General features: G+C 39.2%; 1 protein-coding gene across 3 annotated transcripts in view; it reads left to right on the top strand.

Moving 5' to 3' along the window:
- Positions 1-21,338, top strand: part of LOC134534813 (uncharacterized) — a 187,090-nt gene that overhangs the window by 133,418 nt on the left and 32,334 nt on the right. The window contains exons 1-4 of one of the 3 annotated variants that reach the window (XM_063373410.1): positions 11,515-12,000; positions 12,565-12,633; positions 17,372-17,653; positions 20,913-21,148. In XM_063373410.1, the coding sequence (XP_063229480.1) occupies positions 17,399-17,653; positions 20,913-21,148 (491 nt within the window). In that variant the 5' untranslated portion in view covers positions 11,515-12,000; positions 12,565-12,633; positions 17,372-17,398. Of the gene's footprint in view, positions 1-11,514; positions 12,001-12,564; positions 12,638-17,371; positions 17,654-20,912; positions 21,149-21,338 lie in introns of those variants that run through there. The other 2 variants (XM_063373412.1, XM_063373411.1) reach the window with 2 other exon arrangements.

Raw genomic sequence — 21,338 nt, 5'->3', positions numbered from 1 at the left:
AGTGGATATGTTCGCTGATTGATCGAGTGTCTGTGATTCGTAGTGTTTCTCAATAAAGGAGGCAGGAAACCGCGACCGGCAGGGAGTACCTAAGGCCGTGCGAGGTATCGACTTACGCCGACAATCGATAGCGCTAAATTCGCAGCTGTCGCGGAACGCGCGAGACACGTTTTCGGCGGGTTTTTCACATATCTCCCGCGCGATGAGATACAGGGTTGTTTTAATTACTACACCGCGGCGTTCGCCCTGACACCCGGTGAACGATGAGGTGGATGTTATGGATCCTCGAGTCCATCGTGCGCGAAAAATAAAATACAAATACACTTGTTTCGGAAGCAGAAAATGCGTAAAGCCACACAATGTGCGACTTCAAAGCTTGATCGGGCTACACGCTGCAGGGCGAAAAAAAAAAATTAAGAAAATTAATGCTAAACACTTTGTCACCCTTCACTGTATTGTTTTCAAACAAAACTACGTTGTGAACTGGGAAGGGAAAAGTATCGCTGCTTAGAAAAAAAAAACACTAAAATTATGTTGTACTAGCTAATGCCCGGCATGCGTTGCAATGCTTCATTCAATTTTTTTGCAATTAGTTTTATGTAGGTACACATACAAAAAGCACATCTTTATATTTCTTTACACCTATATATATATATATATATATATATATATATATATCCCTATATCGCTCTAACTCTCCCTGTATATCTTATATATAAAATTCTCGTGTCACAGTGTGAGTTACCATACTCCTCCAAAACGGCTTGACCGATTTTTATCAAATTTAGTATGCATATTCAGTAGGTCTGAGAATAGGCTACTATCTATTTTTCATACCCCTAAGTGATAAGGGTTGTCCACCCCTGTAATTATTTTAAAATGTTTGGACAAAATTATAATTTTTTTTAAATTTTTTTATAATGTGGCATTGAAAAATACACACAACCCTAAATTTTCACCCTTCTAACACCAACCTCTAATTTTTAATAGAATTTTATATTTTTCAACCCCGGTCGATAGCTGATCAATTAACACTTTATCAACCTTCCTCGCCTACAGCGAGCTTATTACCTGGATTAACACATAGAACACATATTAATATGAAATTCCATCCCTAAGGGAGTGAAAAAGTGATAATTTCATTTTATAACAGAATAAATCATAGGTCATATGCATACAAATAGTGAGTGAGTGTCATTTCTCTATGTCTGCCACACGATCATACACATAGTAAGGTCTGGCAAATTCATATTTTTCTTCTTGGTGAGACCAGCCCGCTTAGTGAAGCTCGCAGCGGCTAGAAAAATAAAAGCGCTCATAACAGTTTTGTTCTTAACTTCGTCAATAGATAGAGTTGCCTTGAATTTTAAACACACCATCGTTTGATGCGTTTGTCATGTCTTTAATTTTCTATTGTTTGTGCCGTATGCGTTCCTATACCATTCATCCGATTGCGATGAAATTTTGGTGATTTGTTATGCGCATGCCCGTGAAGGTTTCTGAGACGGTATAGATAACCATTTTGCAATAGTTGGAGCACAAATAGTTTCAAAAAATGTGTTTATTTCATATTATATAGCGGCACTTCGTCTGTTTTTGTTGTCTAAGTGCGCACGCATGACACAATTTATTTAAATATAAATTAGAGACAGAGATAGAGTGATATATATAGAGTGAGATAGAGAGAGACAGAGATAAGTTGAGATAGAGCGAGATATACAGAATGAAATGGGTTAGATTAAGAGATATATAGATGTATAGAGCTTTATAGAGATTTGTATATAGGAGAGATAGAGATAGTGTGAGTTATATATGTGTATATGTAAATAGAAAGATATATAGAAGTAGATAGAGATAAATTTATATTTAGAGAGATGTATAGATGATTTGTATATGTGTAACTACTTCAAAAATATTACAAAACAAAACTGAATGAGGCATTGTAATATTAGTAATCTCTTATTTTCAACTTTTTTTCTATAGTGCTTTATAGAGTCTAGATTACATACAGACCACCAATTTTTATATATGTACAGGTAAATGACTATACACTGGCAGAACAACGTCTGTCGGGATCTGAAAGTGATATAAGTTATTTTGCCCACTTGACATTCAAATTAAGAAGACAATTACTAACTACATCTGATTTCGAAAAAAGGTCCCCTTCACCCTGTGTTCAGCCCGGGCAACGCCGAGTACTGCAGCTAGTATCTCTCTATATCTCTAACAATATCTTTATATTTATACCTAAATATCTATAGCACTTACTCTCTCTGTCCTTTAGCTCTCCATCTCTACCTATATCTCTGTATTTCTTTCTATCTTTCTATAGTTCTCTATCTTACAATATGTCACACTATCTATCTTTATCTCTCTCTCGACTCGCGTGCTACCGTTAATATTCGGACCATAGAAAAGAGGAACTTCATAAAATACTTACTGGTAATTATCCGATACTACTCACTTGTCATATTAAATTTACATGGATACGCAGAAGGCATCAACAATGAAAAAGCCCGTTGCTATGCAGAGGGATAAAGCGTCACAAATAAAATGACGAAGTTTCATCACAAATAATTAAATTCTGCTTTGAGGGTTGGTTTTATCTAAATATCGCCTAAGCAGTGACATTCCCCTTGTTTCGAAGGTCAAGTGTGAAAAGTTTCAACTCAATCTCATGAACTATGCACGAAAGCAAACAAACAAACAAACAAACAATGATTTTTATATATTAGATATTGTCTTACCAGGTGTTTACTTTTGTCAGTGTTTGACACCAAACTTAAGTTGAAGAATTTTTACTTGTAGAAATTATAATTACTTCGCAAAGTATCCAGGAGATTTTAATAATGAACCTGAATAATGAAACTTTTGTCTGACATTTGAACGAGGTCACTGATAAAAAATTACATGTCCATGTTTCTACAGCTTTTAAAGCATACATCTTTATTTAAACTTACACATTTTTGAAATATTTCATTATAATAATTGGGAATTAACAACAACAAACACCAATCTCAAACAATATGCAATCACTCCACTTTGGAGACGAGCTAGTGTTTGAGCGATATGTATACAAGTTGTCCACATAAATAAGTTACAATATTTCCCTGTCTTTTCCCTAACTTTCCCTGACCAATATTACAAACTTCTCCAGTTAATTTTTCTTTTAAAAATTTGACTTATTTTGAAATCATCTGAAAGAAATAAACTACATTTAACCTCAATCGTTCCCATTATAACTAGCCTAGTTCGAACAATACCTTGCATACAACATTTTATATTGTTTATTATCCTGCACTAAAAAAAAAAAATCCAAAAATATGCTCTTACAGTCTGAGTAATGGTAGAATGGAGCATGACCTTTTCAAACTCAAATTATCATAACAGGGAATTCTCCGTGACTTTTACAGAATTCTGACAAATTTAAAATTTCCTTTTTTTTTTTAAACTTGATTTTTTAGTATGTGTACACCCCGTGTAAACAAAATGTGTATCAGACGGGAACTTCCCCGACTTTCACTGGATTCCAAGTAAATACCCTGTCTTTCCTACACCATTTTCATCCTTGGCTGAGTTTTTTCCCTGATGTTCCCTGACCTCCTGAGCGAACACGCCGCACAGAGAAGAAGGTTCGTTTGAATCAAACAAATATTTGTTTATGTATGGTGAAACAAATATTTACTCGGTGGAACAAAATATTTTGTCAGTTTAACCAAACTCGGTAAGTAAAAAAAAAAAAATAATTTGTTACACCTAACCAAATGTACATTTGAGTTGACAAAATCATTTTGTTGGGTCAACAGAATCTTTCCAACTACAAAATATTTGTTTGAATTAACAAAATATATTTCTTTCGCCATATACAAAAAAAAATATTTTGTTGAGGGAAACAAACCTTTCTCTGAGTGCGTGGTCTTGCCGCTACCCGCTCGCTCGAGCGCAGCTGCACGGGTCGACGTCGGGCGACTATCGACGTCGGGCGGCTATCGACCGCTCGACGGACTGCACCGCTGCAGCGACGACGCCTTGGCCTCCTCCCTTCTCCCCCTCCCCCCTTTTTCGTCCCTCGAAGCACGTGACACATGCGCGTTTCAAGTCACGGAAGCATCAGTCCCACGTAGCGTGTGTGCGTGTTCTGAAATTGAAATCAACTGGTTAGCAATTATGTCAACAAAAAAAAAATTGGTTGTCTGTAAAGTCGGTTTACGGACGATAGTTTAACGTGACAACGTCCATTGATGAAATGATTGAATACTTTTATGAATAAAATTGAATCATTTTTATTTGAATTATCACTATTTTGTATGGATACAAAGAAGGAGTGAAATGAAATCTACAATTTAAATGATAAATTTACTTTTATTTGCGCTCATTAATTCAAATACGTTTATTACTTTAACGAAGAGATTATTTTAACTATAACTTTTACACATGTTTGCCATTTAACTTCTTCCAATCTGTGTTATTCTGTTAAGGATAGGACGATGATAGGAAAAGTAGCAAACGAATGGGAGTGTTATCAAGTTTAATGTGCCTCGAAAAAGTCAAATCGATGGTTGTTCCAATCGAGTGGAAGAGAGATAGATGCGGCGCAAGCGTACTATGAGCGTAACGGGACACCGCGTAACGGTACATCGTGCGTTACGGGACACTTTTTCGTGCGTGCAGCCGGCATTCATCGATTTATTAGACGTCACGTCAAAACTAATATACTAGAATTTCGTTTTAACACTTTGAAATGAACTCGCTAGGAAGAAGCATACGGTAATAATTATGTAGTTTAGTATGGTAAAATAAAACAAGCGTACAAACAATACAAATGCTAGGAATCAGCGTTAAACTTCATTATAATAAAACATTGTTTTTGCTATTCAGATGGGCAAGGGGGATGGGGAGATTCTCATTTTGACTTTGATTATTAACATGGCAAAAATTTTGCACACGCGTCTTACTTCCGTGGTTCGAGCAGGAAAGTATTCCTTGCTTCTCTTGGCAGAGTTAATCCCCCGTTCCCCCGCAGCGAGCGCTGTGAGCGCTCAGCAATAATTTGTTGGCAAGAAAGTTGCGGTACTGTGTCTTGGAAGTGCCACTTTATAAACTTGCGCTGCAAACTCATCTTTACTTGTAAAGCCATCAAGTTTCAGAACCCATCACACAAAGTCCGCAGTAGCTACATACGCGCGACGAAAACTGTGCATGCCAGTTCAGATCCTCGCGTTTGGAGACGATACTTCATTAAATGTACCAGAGAGAGTCGCCCTTATTATTTCGCATCAGATAAGTGGCCCATTTAACAAGATGAATTGGACAAATATTTTCAAGCCTAATTTTTAGATGAAGAGGCGACAGAGTAAATATTTTACGTTTCTTATTTTTCAAACTTTTTAATACAATTATTTATCAGCTTTTTATATATTATTCCCAAAATCCCTCACGCTACAATCTGGTGTATCTACAGAGCTTTTTAAATATAACCCACTAAATATTTGCTTGTATTATGATTTTTCAAAGATAATGTGAGCTCTGGGAAATACTCATGTTCTGATGGCGTATATAAAAATAATTAAGGGTCCCGACTACCTGGACACACATACGGTGTGCAGAGCTTCAGAATAAAACCGCTCAAGATATCAGAGTGGTGTCTGGTTACCAAAAGCATTTAAGGATACGCAAACTGTTTTTCAGAATAAGTTGATATCGCTAAAAAAAAAAAAAGAAGCGTGTTTTCAAAATAATGTTCAGGTATGAAAAACCCGGATACTGACTTCTGAGAGTATTACACCTTCACCTTCACTTCTCCGGCATATCGTCACGCCGACTGTGTCCGCGTGTACATCGGGGAGTGACTTTGCGCCTGCGCTCGTGGAGACGCATCCCGCAACGCAGCGCGCGGCGAAGAGCGAGCAGGTCGGAGCCGCTCGGGGAACTTCGGCGAGACTCGGTCCTCGAGCGCTTGGCGGGGGGAAGTGGTCACGTGCGGCGCAAAACTGTTTCATGCCTCCAGATCGTTCCATTTTGTCACCGGCTGAGGTTCTGGGAGTACATGTAACACCCCCCCGCGCGGTTTGTTCGCTCCGAACAACGTGTTGTGACGTCGGAGCAACGCCCGAGGGAGACCTGCCCAACTGCTACACCATCAAGCCCTCCCACTGTTGTCTACCAGTCGCCGCCACTGAATGGACTCAGCCTCGGTAAGCCCTGACTGAGAGATGAGAAGTCATACGCCGTTGAAGTGGTTGTCAGCATCAGTCTGGACTTAAAATTTTCACAGCTGGCCGTTACGAGTGATTATTGTCATTCGTCGGGGCTTGGAATTTTTGTGTGTCCAGGGCATACAACAGTATGTGGTATGTTGTAAAAATGTGGCTGAGAGCGACGTGTGTTTGGGAGAGGGCTAATGTAAAACTTTGATGTGGACTTTTGATTTTGGAAGCTGACAGTGTGTGTAATGTGGACATACAACTTGCAACAACAATTAATGAAGGACTTCGCCTGTTGACGACTTCTGGACTTGCGTTTATTACGACGGCCTACTTGCTGCAGTCGTACGCTGATAAAATTGCGCGCAGTCTCGTCTGAGGGATATCTGGGGTGTCATGAAATCTTAAAACGGCCGTTAACTGCATTGTGTGGAGACGCGCCTGGAAGCTGCAACGCGAGCCCACGGAACAGATGATCGCCGCGGACTACCTAAAGGCTGCTCGCTGTCCACTCAGAAAGTTCGAGCCGTTAACGAGTCCACCAAACTAGAAGACATTCGTCCGGCCCGGTGTGATCGCGCCGGCTGGTTTCCAACATCGTCGTCGCATCACGAGTCCAGCGAGACGAACATCCTTGCAAGGCGAGTGAGAACGCACAAGCATACAGCAAACTCCGCGGGGTGTTATATACACTGCCAGTCCCTCCACATAAATATTAAATTAAGTATTAAAACTTTGGAACACGTCTTTTAAGTTTCTTGTCAAAGTGTGAAACGGATTTGAACAGTTTATAAGTTATGTTTGGTACCTTTGTTGTTCAGTGATTTTAGATTTATTCATTATGGATATTAAATTTCGTAAGCCACGCTTGTAAAAATAGAGCTTATAAAAATATAACTGGTTTATTGTAGTTGTTTTGTAAATATATTATTGCACTATTATTTTATGTAATGTCTATTGATCTGATTTTTGGTGTCACGAGCTTTCTTATAAGTTAACACACTACGCCCTGGGGATGTGTAGATTCTAGTAAAGTTAACATTGTACCTAACTCACAATAACGAGTCATTGGATTGTCACGAGTAATTTTGTAGCTACGCATTTTTGACAGTGTATATGAGCAAAGCCATTTAAGCGGCTAGCTGTGTAGCCCGTGAAAAACTTCTTCAACTGTTGTAGCCATACACTCTCAGCGTATTAGGGCCAATGTTCTCGTAATTTATGACTGTGTTTTGTGCAAGTAATTTTGTTCACAGACTCCAGTAGGCTGAGCCAGCGCTGTACGAGAGGTGTTAAGATTATTAAAGCTCAGATTTTTAAAATAAAATAATCTCATCGCAGTATTAAAAAGCCATAATGTTCAATCAATAAACTATTACGTTGCACTTATTAAAGTTTCAGCATACTTAACTCTGCCAGCCCCGTTTCCCTCTTGTACCTATGATCTGTTTTTCACTATTCAGGGCAAAGGTTACAATATAATTTTACGGTCACAGCTCAAATCTCATAGTTTTCCTACGCACGATGAGAAGACTGCGCGCCAGTTCAGAGGCGACACCGCGCTAGAAGCACCAGCGAGCTTCGGACTTATCACCCCACCTCACTAACACAGATACACCGTTGGTTAGGCGGGCCCCAGGCACTTGTGCTTTTAGTGACCATAACTTTCGAGTGCGAGGAAATCCCTTCAGAAACACGGGTAGTTCTGAATATTACTGAACAGCTTGCTAAGGGTAGAAGGCTCGGACCTATTCACAGCACGCTTCACCGATGCAAGTCTCTTCAGAGGCGTGGGTGAGGGTCTCGGATGTTTGGATACCCGCAGCGATAAACGCAACGCATGGTAGATCGTCAAGTGGAATCCGATTTGTCTCACTTCGCCGTAGAACCTTACTTATGAATTCTCCTCGCTCCTTCGCCCCCCCCCCCACCACCTTTTCCCAAAAGGGGGCTCCGCCCGCCCCTAATTCAGCGGGTCTCTCCTACTTCTTCGTTAAATATTCACTTTGCTGAGCCCCGGGGGCACACGTACCAGGGCCGGAGGGGAAGGAGGGGGAGTAGGGGAAGGAGGGGAAGCCCTGGGAACCCGGAGAGCCGTCTGCAGAATGTCACGACCCTTCCTCCTCCCCCGAACGTTCTTCCACGATCTTCATGCCCGCGCGCTCAAGTATTGACGAACGCCGCGTGCGCCTGCGAGTCTCTCGTATATGCGAGCCCGCATTACTTGCCTGTAAGGCGTGTAGCGTGACCTGGGGTTATGAGACCGTTGGGGAATCCACATACAACTGAAAAAGAAAATAAAAAAAAAACCTTGGAATTCTCGAACAAAAAAAAATCACCTTAGAACTGGCATACGTTAGATCGATCATAACTTAGAACCATTTTACTTACAAACACACAACGCCGAACTACATAACTTAGAACTATCACAAGTTAGAACCACAATACTTGGCACCGGCATTACATAAAACAAAAATTGAAATTATTTGTTTCCAAACCCCGTACAATCAAGGATTAATTAAAATACGTCCATAATTGATTCAATTCTGTTTCTCAGTTGAAGCTAATATCTCATACAATTTTGCTTTAAACATAATATGATAAATAGGGGCTTTTATTTTCCACGAAAAAAATCTGACAGCTCATTAGACTGTAGTAAGGTATTGTTACCTTGTTATTGGTGGCCGCCTGCAAGAGAAGCTATTTATTGCCCTATTTGGCCGGGCCAGTCAGGACGCGTTTTGCTTACGCACTTGATTGCTGTGATTGGTGTGCCGATAGTAGACATGTGCCTGGAATAAAGAGAGTCAACCACGAAACACAATAAATGTTACACAAAGCAGTAAGAAAAGTCTATTTTGGGAATCGTTTCGCGAAAAATACATGGTCATAATGATGAAATAAAAAAATTTAAAATTTCACGAAAATATAGTGATAATTATTATGACTGCATACTAAATGAATGTAGTAAAAACAACTCGCATATGTTAGATGTTTTATTCATCATCTAAGTAGCAATGCAAATATTTGACTATTAACATAAAATAATACTTCTGAACACATTGTCATAACTGGAATACCAACCAAATTGTAGGAGCATTCTTGGTAAGTATTGAGTCTTCAATTATTTTAAGTTTAAGCATTTTTAATGATATTATAAATACTTAATTTAAAAAATACAAGGTGAATAATTTTTGTCTAAGTATTTGTATTTATGTATAATATGTTACAATTTTAAAATATATATGAGTGAAGGTTTCTAGCAAATAATTTCTTCTTAATTTTTCCAAATTCTAAAGTTTTGGTAGTATTAGTTCAGAAGTATTTAACGCTAAGAGATAAAGTATAACTTCTGATTTAATGAGATTAACCACTGTAAGATGGAAAATTGCTTGATTTATAAATATTTCACATATTCGTCGTTCAGAAACTGTTAATGTAATTTAAAGCAGACATGATTATTTTCAACTGAAGATTTGTAAGTAATAAAAAATCACATCTATTAATAAGCTTCATACCTACTAAAGCCACATTTGAAAAGTGATTTTTTTTGAAGTTATATTTCTAATACGACTCCCAACAAGGTTGCGTTAAACGTTTAACGCTCCTGGGGAGGGGGAATAGAAAGAGAGAGAGAGAGCGAGAGTGAATGCTATTGTAAGGAACTAAGTAGAGAGTAAGGAAAAAATAAAGATCCTGACAGTTTGTAGTGTTGCCATATTTGTTGCAATTTTCAATACCCTTTTGTATATTACAATTTAAATTGCAGACAAAAATCATGTTTCATAGACACATAAATAGTGTGTGTCATTTCTCTATGTCCACGAGTTCTCGCCGCGTCAATTTTCTCCTTGGGGCGAACCCGTCCGCTTAATTAAATAAACAGCTTTTATCGTTGAATGATTTCATGATTTATTTCATGAAAATCTGCTCTCATAAAAAAGTTAGTTTTATAGACATTCAATAGGTCTCTCTCTCTCTCTCTCTCTCTCTCTCTGAAAATCAATCTATGAATCGTTACAAATTTATATCCTTTATTTTTTTAGTTTGGGTTGATACAATATTATTTCACTAAAAATCAATTTCTACCCCTTCCTATTTTCATTTCCACATTACGAAGTTTCACTTCTTCCGCGCGGAGGGACTCCACGCACTATTTTTGCATGCAATTAAAAACTATTTTTTTAATGATGCCAAAGAAGTATAATTTCTCACGCGCGTACCTAAGTACACGCACCCATTTTTTTTGTTCTTTATGTCCTCGTGCATAATATGTGGTTATTATCATCTTTTGAAAGTGAATTCCTCACGTAACCGTGCAATCGTTACTACTTATTTTCATCCATAACCAATTTGGTGCTATTTTTACCCTTAATTACTCGTGCCAAATTTACGAGTAACCACACATGGCCCTTATACTTTTAGAGCTTAACAGTCAAAATTTTATCTTGGAATTTTTTTCCTCTTAAAAAGCTTTTAATTATAAGATTGAGAATAGTAAAGTATTAAGTGCAGGGTTTTTGGGTGAGGTTATTTGGACACGCAGGTTATCAGTCAGCAATTACGATCAGGAAATCGGGGTAAACATTACGCGGCATATTTTAAAATCTGTAAAAAAATTGGCTGTCTGTAAAGTCGGTTTACGGACGATAGTTTAACGAAACGTCATAACAAAACATTGATGAAATGATTGCATACTTTTATGAATAAAATTGAATCATTTTTATTGAATTATCACTATTTTGTATTGATACAAAGAAAGGAGTGAAATTAAATCTACAATTTAATTGATAAATTTAATTTTATTTGCACTCATTAATTCAAATATGTTTACTACTTTAACGAAGAGATTATTTTAACTATAACTTTTATACATGTTTGCTATTTAACTTCTTCCAATCTGTGTTATTCTGTTAAGGATAGGACGATGATAGGAAAAGTAGGAAACGAATGGGACTGTTTAAAGTTTAATGTGGCTCGAAAAAGTCAAATCGATGATTGTTCCAATCGAGTGGAAGAGAGATAGATGCGGCGCAAGCGTACAATGAACGTAACGGGACACAGCGTAACGGGACAATGTGCGTAAAGGGACACATTTTCGTGCGTGCAGCCGGCGTTCATCGATTTATTAGACGCTGTCACGTCAAAAAAAGAGATATGTCTAAACAGGACGACTTGGCGAAGGAGCGGAGAGGGGGGAGGGGGGAGGGTGGTAGGAACCAACATGGCGGCTCTCCACGCGGATCGCGGGCTATCGCGGCGGGGAGGACATGGCGGTAGACCGCAGCGAGACGCGAGCAGCGCGCGGCGATAAGGTTCAGTCGGGGAACGGGAGGCCTAAGATGTCCATGAAGTTCTGTCCCTGCCCGATGACACCCGAACAATTCACCTTCGGCCAACTTTGGGTTTATTTATATATATTTATATTCCTCTGTTTATTTTAACGTAGCGATACTAACCTAACTAACCGTCCACAGTGTTTTAATGTAGCTAACCTAACCGACCACATTTAATATTTGAATTCATTTTTCCTGCACATAAATAAAACAAATCCCGAAGTTGGCCGAAGGTGAATTGTTCGGGTGTAATCGGGAATGGCAGGACTTGATATGCATCTTATATCTCCCGTCGGGGGAACAGCTGACCGAGTGCGCTATGCTGCTAGCCCGCGATGTTCGCTTGTTCCGGTTCATCGCGCTTTCTGGGCGCACGAGAAATGAGGTACTCCGAGGACGCAGAGCTTCAATCATCCGTTTTAAAGGAGCGCGTAAGGAATATAACTAGCTCCGAGATAAAGGTTGGTTTCCATAAACAAAATAATTATTTAATTAATATGTTAATCCTACATGGAGCTGAATACTTCGAGATATGGCCCACGTGAAATTGATACAATAATATCCAAACAATATGCATTTATATGTACAAATAATCATTTGTTTCCACACAAATTTAAAAAAAATACTAACACGAGTACTTATTAAGGATGCAAAATCAAATACACTCATTGTGCAGGTTCATACTAAATGCACATTTTAAATCCAGGATACGTTTTCTTAAAATATATTTTAGTAGCATAACAAATATTATAATAATTACTTTAGGTTAAGAAAATTATGTTAATTCAACCGTTGTCTTATATATATGTAGTATGACGTTATGGCAAAATAAAAGTATAGATCTGATTACATTTCAAACATTCTAACGTAGGCAAGCATTTGTCCAACCAGTCATATGTTAGACTCGAACGCGCAAACCTATATGTGTTACATTAAGGAGAGAGTAATAGTTAAAATGTTTTCTAATAATAATAATTTTCTTCCTTTTGAAAGAGTGTCATTCCTCTTATTTTCCTCTTTTGCAGGTGTCACAGAACAGATCGTGATGTTGGCAGAAATGTAGAGCAGTCGAGGAAGGCTAGCACAAAAATGACGTGAGTATGTACCTACACTTAATGATATATTATAACTTTGCTGTACTTTATCTTCGTTGCAACTAGCTACATTTCAACATGTCCACCACAAAAAAAAAATGTTTATTGATTGCCACAAAACCTCGTCTTGATTTTTTGTTTGTTTCGATAGTTTCATAATATTAAATAATTACGGATATCCGAACCTAAAATACTTAGGTATCCCAAAAACATGAAAATCTGTGTCGACTTTCTGTTATATTCTCACAACCCAGCTTACGGAAAGTTTTTTGTATACATTTTACATGTTATGTAAAAAGGTGAATAAAAATATATCCTGTAACATTTAAATTTAAAATATCATATTTTTCCTTCGATTACGCAAATTCTCAAAATGGTAACAATTTTAGTACACAAAAAAAAATTTTACACCACAATAAACAACCTAGTGTCAGGGTGAATGACACTTAAACTAAAATGTAAATGTTTTGTCCATAAGTAGAGACTGTAGAAATTTGCGGGTATGATGACTTTCTACGATAGACTCCACGGTCTCACGTATATTCGGGCAAAAGCTTCCTGTTCATTGGATGCTAACTTGCGATATGTAAATACCAGGCAGCCATTTTATAATTGTTTTATGAGAAAATTTTCTTTTTAATTATTTTTAAAAGTAAATTAATGGTCACATTAAAATATGAGAAAGTAGTAGACTTTTAGAACGCCATCGTGTACACTTAAAAATACATGTGATGCTTTATTTTGAAAAAATGAAATTGGAAATTTTTATTTTTATTTAATTGTTTTTTATAGTAATTTCTTCAGTAAATTGTTCAATAATTCAGTTTAAACGCCTTACAAATATGTAATGCCATTTATTACATGAAAAACACGTGTAAATTTTGTATGAAATATATGTTTGCAGTAACATGTGTGCAAAAAGGGAATTTCATGTAGAATATACTTGTAACCACAATTCCTGACGCTTTTGTGTATGAGGCAAGTCAGGCCATAGCGTAATGGGGAGGAAACATATTATTATAGCCCTTTAAGAATTACAATAATTAATTTTTCAAAAATAATATCTCTGTAACCTTATGTAGCTAGGTTGCTACAATTTTCTTATTTTGCCGACGGTTATTTTTTCTCTCTCTTTTAAACCCTGGTTGGGCATTTCTTTGGTTGAGGGTTTCTCGTTGGCTCAGGTTACTCCAATCTGCGAGGTGCTAGCAGAAGCATCTCAAAAGCATGCGGATTTTAACGTATTTGTACGTATTGAATCCTAATAAATTGCGAAATGACTCCAATCAAATTGTACACGTCTAAATTTGTGAGAGACTAGCTGCAGTAGCCGGCGTGAAAGTGATATACTGGCCGCGAGTTAAAGCAAAATGGATAGCGCTATATGCCCGTGTGGTGGACATGTCTACAACATTACGATTTTTCTGTTTACTCATGGCGATCGGTCAATTGGTGTCGGAGTTCATCGACGTCATACGTACATACATACCAACATACCATATTATATATATGTATATATATATATATATATATATATATATATATATATATATATATGACCAAGCGTGCCGCATTACACTGTTTTTCTTTTTGTAACTAGAACAGAAATATTCATGTAAAAATACAGACATTTGTAAATATGTACATCGACGTGAAAACAACTTTTTGTTTACGAAATATTGTTGCAGTAACACTGGGTTCGGATTCTTACCCGGGGCATTTGTTGTCCCAATACCCAACACGTTCCTTTAATAGCTTTCCAGTACTAATACGCACAATAAAACAAAATAAATTCAAATTATTTTATATTCGATTACTTTTCCATGGTTTAAAAATATATATGCTTGAATGAAACATAAATTAAAATACAAAAATCATGCGCCAATTTTCGTAAGAAATACTCAGTGTTATCTCGAAAAAAAAGTCTTTCATGTATGCAAAAATAACCATATTAGGTGTTGTACAAAGAGACGATACCCTTCTTGTAGTTTTACAAAATATTTCTTGGAAACTAGCTTCCAAAGGAATCTATTTTAAAAGTACGACACTGCGTGAAGACGCTTTTCGTCCAGCTGACGTGTTGTGATTTATTTGCGCGACACCCGGAACATTGGCTGAAGTGTAGTTAGTGTCTGCATTCTGGGGAAACTTTTTTAACGGCATGTTTCCATGTACGTGACAGTGTTTGACGACGGATTACTGACCATTGTGAGGTCGTGGTCAAAACACAATTCCCGCAATGTTTTTGGGTGTCGCTAACATGGCGAAGGTGAGGTACAAAAAGTCACTTGAAACACGCCACAGCATGACATCCCCTGGAAATTCATAACTCCGTGTTCTTCTTTGAATGATTATTGGGAAGGGGAGCATTGATTTTAAACAGTTTTCATGTGCATAGCCTCGCTATGGCTGATTAACAATGTATGCCATAGAAAAAAAAACACACGTAAAACAAGCCAATGCCAGATAGTGTCAAATGGTAAATGCCTTGACGTCACAGATAATTCCGTGGAAGAAATTTAAATAGAAATTATAAATGAATAATTGCAGCACAAACAAACAAAGATGTATGATTGTCGATGTGTTGTCGAAGGTTGTTTTTTTGTATGTATTTACTATTTTGTTACAACAGACTCGTCATTGTCAGCCCAAAGTGCTATGAGTTTTCTAAATAAGTTCCTTGTGCGGAATTGTCTGTACTGTTTACGGCTGGATCACAATTATCAGTCTAATTCGTCCGTCTTTCATGTGACATACAGCAAATTAAGTGGCCCAAAAAATTCCATCCGTCCGTCCGACAAAAAATTGCTAAACTTTATCTTTTGACGAATGGACGGATGACATTATAACTTCAAAATATCTTAAATTCATTGTCTTTACTTTAAAAAAACTTTGTTTATTTGCTAAGCAACTTCCACATTACGTTTTAAACTTGTTTTTTGAACAAGTTTTAAGTTAGATTTTTTTTTTTAAAACAAACTGTCTGAGACACAAAAGTAATTAATAACACAGTGTATATATATTTTTATATATTTGAGATCTTTAATCATAGGTGCGTGGCGTAATATAAACTTCCTCAAATAACCCTTGCAAACGATATCAAAAAACCGCCTCTTGTAAAAAGTCAGTAGTCGGTTTTACTATCGTTCCCTATGTTTTTTTTTTAGGGGTGCTGAATCCGAATCTTGAGCTATGCTTATTGAGATATTCGCATATATATATATATATGAACAGCTGGGTGGAAAAAGGTTAATATTACATTTATACATGTTTTGAGAAAAATAAGATAAACTGATTTGTACGAAAACTACAGGTTGTATCAAAAACTTCACTATTGAGCAACTGTAGGTGTAGTAGTATACAGCAAAAGTACACAATTTCCAAGTCCATAATTAAAGTAAGTAAAGAAATACGAATAATTGAAAGTGCCGGAATGTTATTCTTTTTCCACTAATCAACAAAAAGTAAAAAAAAGAAATAATATATAATGTTTGCAACCCAAAAGCATAAGAAATAATGCATTAAAGACAAGATATTAATGCACTAAACATAATAAATTTATTTTTGGACACATTTGAGGCAATTGATAATCATATATAATATTTTGACAGCTGTGATTCACCAAGAAAAACTTTCTTCAATGCAACATAATATTTTATTATAATGTATTACACTTAACAAAATACTGGCACACATATTTAAGAGAAACGAACACTATTTGACAAAAAAAATGTACCTAGAAACTATTCAATGAAATATTCAGCATCATTTTCAACAATGGCCTACCACTGCAATATTATCCTTCTTACACTAAATGGATAGAGTATAAGAAAAACTACAAAATGGCTATCTCAGGTTCATTTCACTATTTTGTGGAATGTTATCCTTTTTCCACTCAGCTGTTCATATATATGTACACATATATACTGTAGAAATTATAAGCTAAAAACAAAACAAAATGCGGAAATTTCGCTGTTTCTTGCGAATATCTCAAAACGCACCAAGAAATTTTGTTTGATAACTCCAGATTAGGATTCAGTATCCTAAAAAAAAAAACCTTAGGTACTGATATGAAAACCGTATAATGGATGTTTTTTTTTGCAACGTGAAACCACAATTTGCCTGTATTAAAAAAAAATACACGCCTCAATAGTTGTTGTTGGCAGCATTCAAGTAGAAAAATATCATGGCGGACGTGCGGATGATTGCGAGTTCAGCTTAAAGGCTGGGATTCCTATGCAGCGTCTGAGGCAGAGCGGCAACTCCGCAGTCTCTACGAGACAATGGTTTCATCGCGTTTGGATGTATTCGACATGCTTCGTCGCCTTGTCGATTTTTTTTTTTTTAACAAGACTTGATTGATTAGAATTTTAGAACAACCTTTTATAGTCCTTATTTTTTTGAAAATCAGTGTGTATTTTATTTTTCAATTTTCAGCATTCATTTCGCATAGTTGCAGTAGAATTTATTCCAATCTTCAACATTTGCTAACGTTAAATAAAGCAACAAAACCGCGCTCGCTCAACCCCTCAGCACGGGGACCGGGTGGCGACTTAAGCTACACATAAATCGCCATCCGTGCGTCAGCCGTGTTGCGTCAGCCGCTGCACAGGAAATCGCGCCTTCAGGCAAGGTTGAATGCACACTCCCTGCAGGAGTTATCGGGACGCCCCGTCAGTACGCCGAGTGTCGCGGGGGGTATCGGGGACTGGTGACAGCGCGCCGTCTGTCCCCGCAGGCCGACAGGCGCCCGGCCGCACTAGCCATGTTCAAGGGGCGCGGCTCCAAGAAGGCGGCGCCGCGCTCTCGCCTGCTGCGGGAGCGCGCCAACATGAGCTTCTTCATCGTGGTGGTGTTCTTCGCCGTGTTCGGCATCATCGTGCTCACCGAGATCTTCCTGATCGACGAGCGGGGGCGCGGAGCCGGCGTGGTGGTGGCGCACCGCAGCGGCGCGGGGGCCTACCGCCGCCGCGGCCAGGGCGACCGCCCCGACTACGAGGACTCCCAGGGCTTCCTGCAGGTGCGTCCCAGGACACCGCCTCTCTGTCCGCCGGCCCCACCCGGCCGCACGTGGACAACAACAGCCCACGTACCAGCTCAGGGACGTCGGAACAGGGAGGGCAGCAGGGGCGAGTCGCCCCCGTGCTGTTATGCATGGGGGGGCGAGAGTAGTATTTCGCCCCCCTCCTTTTCCCAGAATAGATGTTTGGTCCTAGTAGTATTTTTCTCAACCAGTAGTTACAAACGTTGCATTGGTGATCATATTGATTAGAAAATCAAATTTATCTATAAAATGATTGCAAATTTCCTAGATGGTATTTTATTTAAATTGCACTACATCTACTGTCGGAGTACCAAGCCATCCCGTGGACCCTGAACAACAGAGCGGCGATTTGTCGAGAGGTCGAGATCCAGGGATGAGCGTTAATATTTATTACATACTACGTCATCAAATTCTTGGAATGGTATATTTAATATTTTGGTTCGGAAACTCATTAAATAGCACAATTTTGCATCTAAAATTCCAAATTTTTCCGGGGGCCCCGGACCCCCCGCTCTAGGACTGAGGTAAGTGTGATACATCTTTTCGCCCCCCCCCCCCCCCTCAACTCATGAAAACGTTCCGACGTCCCTGTACCAGCTCTATCGGTACCAATGACAACACTTTAGAGACCTTCTAGGTACCTGGGGAAACCTCTACGATGGTTCGCACTCTAAATTACAATTTTTATTGATATTGCACACATATATGAAGGTCGCCATGTAACTGCTCTATCGCCATGTTTTGCACATTTAGTTGTAAAAAAAATATGAAAAACTCGGTTGTAAATTGCCGTAGTTGCGTGGAATGACTGAATGCTGTCGTCCCAAGCTCTCTCTGTCCCGCGCGGGGCCGGATGGAGCCGGCGGCTAGAGCCAACTTCTGCTCAGTCACCTAGGACGATATTCCTAGACACTGCCTTTTTGGGACACAACCGCAACCTAGCCCGCGGGGCCGCGTTTCAGAACGTGTCCAAACCTGAATCCCAGCAAGGGTATGACATCGGCGACTGTTTTCATGAACGGTGCCCTGCGCGAGGCTAGAAACTGGTTTCAACGCATCGTAGCGGACGTTTCGCAACCATCGGTACAATTTTTACGGCATAAATCCCAGAGATAGCAAAACCATCGTACATTTCTAATTTCCGCAAGTGTTTTTTAAGTTTCTCTATATTAAGTTTTAATTGGGCACACCAACACGCTTTGCACGTCCACCGATGTTCAAAAAAGTGACTATACGTATACGAAGTAATCCCGCCAGATGCGGTTCAGCCGTATGGACGAATTACACGAAAAAATGTGAGCTCTGGGCATGCGCGGAAATTTGGGCAACATAGCTATGGGTCACGGATAGTTCACCAAAATGCGTTTCCGCATTCATTGGTTCATTCATTCAGTCATTCATTCCGGCAATGCTCCATTTCTCATTTCATCACCTCTCATCGTCTCTATTGGTTCCTGTGTGTCGACGTGTCATTAAGGCTCTGCTCCTCCAAATATTATCAATGATAAAAAAATCTCAGCAAGTCTTCCAGTACCCGCCAGAGATGTGTAACATCTAACCTCGGTAACGAGCAAATTCATGTGTTCTCATGTTGCAAATACACTTCTGATACGAAACTCGGACACGGAATTCAACGTAGAATACTTTGAAACAATGCCGAGCGTTTTAAATTTACGCAAATTGTTTTTTCAACTACATTTCTTGACGCGTGCCACATTAATTTCCACACCCACCGATAAATTTCGTTGCCGAAGCAGCTAATTCGACTATCAAATCATTCGATTTACAGAGCGAAACGTTAAACTATAAGTATAATGAAACGGCTCCGCTAAAAGCAAAAAATAAAACTTGAAAAAATTTCAAAAAAATTCTAAACTCCTGCTTTCGACTTGGTTTTCGTTTTACTAAAATACTTCTAATCTGGTTAAAATTCATTCAAAAGTTAATACTATAAAGTTTCCCTTTGGCTTTATTCGCGAAATCTCTTCTACCAATCGCCGTTTACCGAGAGCTAAGATGTTACACATCAAAAATATTATCAAACGCTTGCTTCAGTTGTTCAATCGTGGACATGGTCAGCCGTGGGGAACACGTGAGATGAAATTATAGTGAAGGACCACGTCACAAAAAGAAAATAATAATGGATACTTGCCTGCTTTTCAAAAACTAATAGCAATGCTAGCAACCAACTAACGTTTAGTATATATGTGACGATAAAATTTGTACTCAAACATAAAATGCAATTCTTACAGTAAAGCACTCGAATGAAATGTCATTTTTTTTAAAAAAGTAGGGGTGTACATGTGATTACTGTGAGGGAACTAACAGCGGACATATACTGTAGCAAGCCGAGGTAAGATGCATCCAGGTAGTCCGCTGTGACCGCTTCTCACGGGTACAGGCTGTGTCCAGAGGCAAGGTCTTGACGTAGCGAGTGTCTCGCTGTGGCACTTCGGGTGCAGTTACTTAAACTACGATGTCCAGTATGTGTTTGTAAACCACGCAAGTAATGAAAACCACGCAAGTAATGCACACAACGCAAGTAATGCAACGATGCAAAAACGCAGTACGCAATAAACAAAAAGACGTCACCGATAGCTTAAAGATTTACAACAGTAGAAAACATATTTTTTTTCACCTCGTGCTTCTTTCTATAATTCATTATGTATCACGAAAACATAATTAATTAGTTGTCAATAATTATATTTGGATGTTTATAACAAGCGTACACTCGATTTAAATAATCAAACCAACATCTTGAGCTTCTATGCACTCGACGGTATGCGTCTTAAAAATTTTTTTCGAAACACTTATATTCGGGTATGGTCCTCGAAAACGTAAGCCAGAACGCAAAGAAGTTGAATGTAGACAGTGGCGTAGCCAGGATTTGTGTATGGGGGGTGTTAAGAAGCATGCCCCCCCCCCCCCCCCACCGTGTTAAAGCGTTGGGTCCGGGGGTCGTCCCCCGGGAAAATTTGGATTTTAAGGTGTAAAATAGTGCTATTTTAGCAGTTTTCAGTACTTAAATTTAAATATTTTAATGGTAAAATTTTTATTAATTTTAATATGAAATTTGTTTGAGTGATGAATAAGAAATGAATTAAAGATTTGGTGCTAAGGGGGGTGGGGGTTGAACCCCTAAACCCCGCCCCCCCTGGCTACGCCCCTGGATGTGGAGCAATACTGGCGTGGTCTGTAATGAACGGGGACTTTGAGAGGCAGGGTGATGTCGCAGGCCGAGGACTACCTGGTGTACCGCGGCGCCGGCTTCGACGACAGCCTGGGGCTGTTCGTGCGCGAGGAGCGGCCGGGGGCGGCGGGCGCCAGGCCGCCCCTTGACGCCGCCGCCGCCGCCGCGGGGGCGGGGCCGGGAGCGGGCGGACTGCCGGCGGCCGTCGAGTCCCGGCTGCCCGGAGTGGCGACCAACCTGACGGCGCGCGACGGCGCGTGGCAGGTCGTCTCCGGCACCAGGTCAGCGCTGGTCGCGTCGTCGCTATCATTCAACTGCCGCTTCCCCCCCCCCTTTTTTTTGACGTGACAACGTCTAATAAATCGATGAACGCCGGCTGCACGCACGAAAAAATTGTCCCGTAACGCACATTGTCCCGCTACGCTCATTGTACGTCTTGCGCCGCGTCTATCTCTCTTCCAATCGATTTGG

This window comes from Bacillus rossius, chromosome 8 (assembly GCF_032445375.1).
Source record: "Bacillus rossius redtenbacheri isolate Brsri chromosome 8, Brsri_v3, whole genome shotgun sequence".
NCBI lineage: Eukaryota > Metazoa > Arthropoda > Insecta > Phasmatodea > Bacillidae > Bacillus > Bacillus rossius.
This window is presented reverse-complemented; position numbering and strand designations above follow the sequence as displayed.